This window comes from Malurus melanocephalus, unplaced genomic scaffold, assembly GCF_030028575.1.
Source record: "Malurus melanocephalus ecotype Western Australia unplaced genomic scaffold, MMel_1.1 scaffold_868, whole genome shotgun sequence".
NCBI lineage: Eukaryota > Metazoa > Chordata > Aves > Passeriformes > Maluridae > Malurus > Malurus melanocephalus.
The window spans coordinates 140534-144170 of NW_026624100.1; the positions used below are offsets into that span (position 1 = coordinate 140534).

The following is a 3637-nucleotide window of genomic DNA, read 5'->3' on the forward strand; positions in this document are numbered from 1 at the left end:
TTCAGCACCGGCGGGCTCGGTTCGGCCCCGGCGGGCGCGGTTCAGCCCCGGCGGGCGCGGTTCAGCACGGGCGGGCTCGGTTCAGCACCGGCGGGCGCGGTTCAGCCCCGGCGGGCGCGGTTCAGCACCGGCGGGCGCGGTTCAGCACCGGCGGGCGCGGTTCAGCACCGGCGGGCGGACAGCGCCGCCAAACCCGGGATTAACGGGCTCGGGTCCCGCCCGCGGGGGTGGCGGGGGCGGGCGGGGACCCACCCGCGGCCTCTCTTGCAGCTCCGCGGCATGGAGGGGACGGAGAGGTGAGCAGAGCCGGCCCCGCGCCCTGCCCCGCGCCGCTCCTGGCAGCGCCCAGCCCGAGGGGGACCAGCGATGCCTCTGGGGATGAATAAGCATGGATCTCGCTCTWCTACCTCTCTGCCTCCGGACCCCACCGAGATCGTCAGGAGCAAGGCCTGCTCCCGGAGGGTCAAGCTCAACGTGGGGGGGTTGGCGCACGAGGTTCTCTGGCGGACCTTGGACAGGTTGCCGCGGACCAGGCTGGGCAAGCTCAGAGACTGCAACACGCACGACTCGCTCATGGAGATCTGCGATGACTACAACCTGGAGGAGAACGAGTACTTCTTCGACAGGCATCCCGGGGCATTCACCTCGATCTTGAACTTCTATCGCACGGGCAAGCTGCACATGATGGAGGAGATGTGCGCCTTGTCCTTCAGCCAGGAGCTGGACTACTGGGGCGTGGATGAGATCTACCTGGAGTCCTGCTGCCAGGCCCGCTACCACCAGAAGAAAGAGCAAATGAATGAGGAGCTCAAGAGAGAAGCAGAGACCCTGAGGGAAAGGGAAGGGGAGGAATTCGATAACACTTGCTGTGCTGAGAAAAGGAAAAAGCTCTGGGACCTCTTGGAGAAGCCCAACTCTTCCGTAGCGGCCAAGGTAAGAGCTCCACATCTCTATTGCCCGCTGGCTGGTGACTGGTGATGCTTTCCTGAGGTGTTGTCCTGCAGCCTTTGCTTTGGTGTTTGGGCACTTGTGGCTGGATGGATGCTGGAACTGAAGGCGAGAAAGGCCTTTCATATCCAAATGATTTGAAATGGTTTCTTTTGGTTTCTTTTTGGTAGGGATCTGATTTGAGTTTCCTGGGGCAGCCTAGGCTGCTCAGAGTGGGAGAAGCTCCTCTGAGCAGTGGGTCAGCRCACAAAGATTGCTGTGGCTGGACATTTTAGATTTGTTATCTGCTGGCCTGTGTTGGTGTGGTTTGTAATTGAGATTTCTTAGGGCCTGAAATCAATGTATCTTCTCCGCTTAACCAAACTGCCTTTCAGGAAACCAATTCTGGTTGAACTGCTAGACCCAGGTGCAGTGAGGAAATAATGCCTTCCATTCCAGGGCTTAGTTCTGGGGTTTTTTTGGTGGTGAAATGCATCTCCTGGTTATTTGTACCATGAGCTCCAGGCTGCATGTGTGCTAAAGCTGGTGTTTGAATTCCATGCTTTACCTGATTCCAGCCTGTTTCAGTGCTCCCTGTGCGGGTGATCAGCTCTGTCTCTGTCAAGAGCTGAAGCGCTGCTCACTCTGAACTTGGTTCCAGTGAACAGATCTGCTTGAAGGCATTTTGAAGATCCATGTTGGGAGAAACCAATGTCAGAATTGGCTCTGATAATTTAGCTGCCTCATGTTAGTCACATTTTCTTTAGTGAGGAAATCTCTGCGAACGCAGTGATTCAGTAACCATGGGGACAAAAGTGAAGGGGGAGAGGTTGAAAACTGTGGGATGAATAACTGAAAAGCATGAGAGACTGAGCACTAGGGACCAAAACTTGAATTTTTTATAGATCCATGCCCTCCCTGTRTGGCAGAGGAGTGGAAGGAGGCCCTGGCTGCCGCTGTGATGCACCTCCCTCTGTACAAACATCTGCAAACGCAGACCTTGGCTCCATCCCTTATAAACTCTGCCTTGGGTGGGCTACTGCTGAAAACAGACTTTTTTCTTTTTTTTCCTCTTCTCAAAGTGCTGCAGATCCTGAACCAAGAGCATGTGGACACTTTGGGGAAGGGATTTTGGGCAGTGTGGAGCAGCTCGTGTCGGCAGGGGCAGGGGAGGTTTGGTCCCCCTGCTGAACCCATTATCACTTTTTTAACACCAAGCAGAGCCCCAGAGTGGCTCTGTCTCTCCAGTGGCACAGATGACACTGTGATGAACACATTAATGATTTATAAGGCTCCTTTGGCATCGTCCTGCAATCCTGAAACACAGGCCTCAGGCTTTGCTGTCTGTGGCACTGACTCAAAATCCATTTGAGACTGTTGATGTTCATGATTTATTGTGGATGAGCAAGGGTCGTTCTTGCCAAATAAGTGTCTTTTGTGATTTATAAATGAAATACACTCTAGCTTCATTTTCTGAGAAAATTCTSAGAGTAAGTGCACTCGGCATTGCAGCTCTGGATTAATTGAGAGGGGATGGTAATGCATCATTACCCTCAGCATTTAAAGCTGCCATTCTGTGCCTTCCTTTCTGCAATGAAAGCGGTGCTGTGTGTTCTCAAACCWCAGATATTCCAGCAGTTCCCAAACGCAGATTCCCACTCATTTTGAGTGCAGCAGGGCAAGCAGGCCTGGTGAACAATTAGCTTAGGCAGGGACAGAAGCTCTGCTAAGCCTGCTCCTGATCCGATTTGCTCCCTGCTCTGGAAAGCCTTTCCCTCGTGCCAGAGTCTGCCCTTTGCTTTGATCACCTTCCTGAGAATTCAATCCAAATATTGAACAGGTTGGACTCGATCTCTGCTGGAAGGACACGGGAGGGGATGTGGCTCTGTCCCGTTATCTGAGCTGTATCTCCAGCTGTACCCAGCTCCCTTTCAGGCTGGGTTTGCTGAATTTGAGCCTCTCCCTGGCAGCTCCTGCCCAGCTTTGCYCAGCTTTGCTCACTGGAGCTCTTTGCAGAGCCCATGGGCCTCCAGAACCTTCTGTGGCCTCTCCTAATGCCCAATTCCATCTGCTTGGCCAGGTCTGGGAGTTCAGAATGTTCCTATGGAAAGGGAGCAGAGTGAAGTGTTGTGGGTTTAATGCTGTGCAAGTCCTCAAACCTCTGCTGGGAACTGTGAACTACTCTTGTTTATTTTTATTTTTCAGACTTGTGCTGCTCCATGTGAAGGGTTTTCTATGCCCCAAATACAAGAATGGCCACAAGTGCAGGTTGTCCCAGGCCAAACCAGGGATTTTGGGCAGCACTGGTTGTGTTTGAACATCTGCATAACCTGACCCCCCATAGCAGCTTCCTGCAGGGTGATACTGGACTGGATAAACAGAGAGAATTGGGTTCTATTTGTTTGGGTTTTGGAGTTTGCCTTTTATTATTCTCGGCTGGTTTTTGTTGCTTTGGGTTTTTGTGGCTCTTTAAAAATTCGTTATTAAAATGGGATGATATGTAAAGTACCCCAGGATGGAAACCAGCATTCAAATAAGAGAATAAGAATCCCTCAGACCTTAGTTTTTGTTGTTTCCTTATCCACTGGCGATTTACCCCTATCTTTTATTGCTCTGTCTGGTTTTTAAACCAACCTCCTCATGCAAGCAGGGTCTGATTCATGTGGGAGGCTTTGCCCTGTACAGACTGGAGAGATTCTCAGGGATTTCG

General features: G+C 52.1%; 1 protein-coding gene across 1 annotated transcript in view; it reads left to right on the top strand.

Annotated features, from left to right (window-relative positions):
* The window catches only part of LOC130585345 (potassium voltage-gated channel subfamily B member 1-like), a 2420-nt gene extending 1442 nt beyond the window's left edge, over positions 1-978 (top strand). The window contains exon 2 of the mRNA XM_057385796.1: positions 271-978. Within this exon, the coding sequence (XP_057241779.1) occupies positions 367-978 (612 nt within the window). The 5' untranslated portion in view covers positions 271-366. The remainder of the gene's footprint in view (positions 1-270) is intronic.
* Positions 979-3637: the final 2659 nt, after the last annotated feature.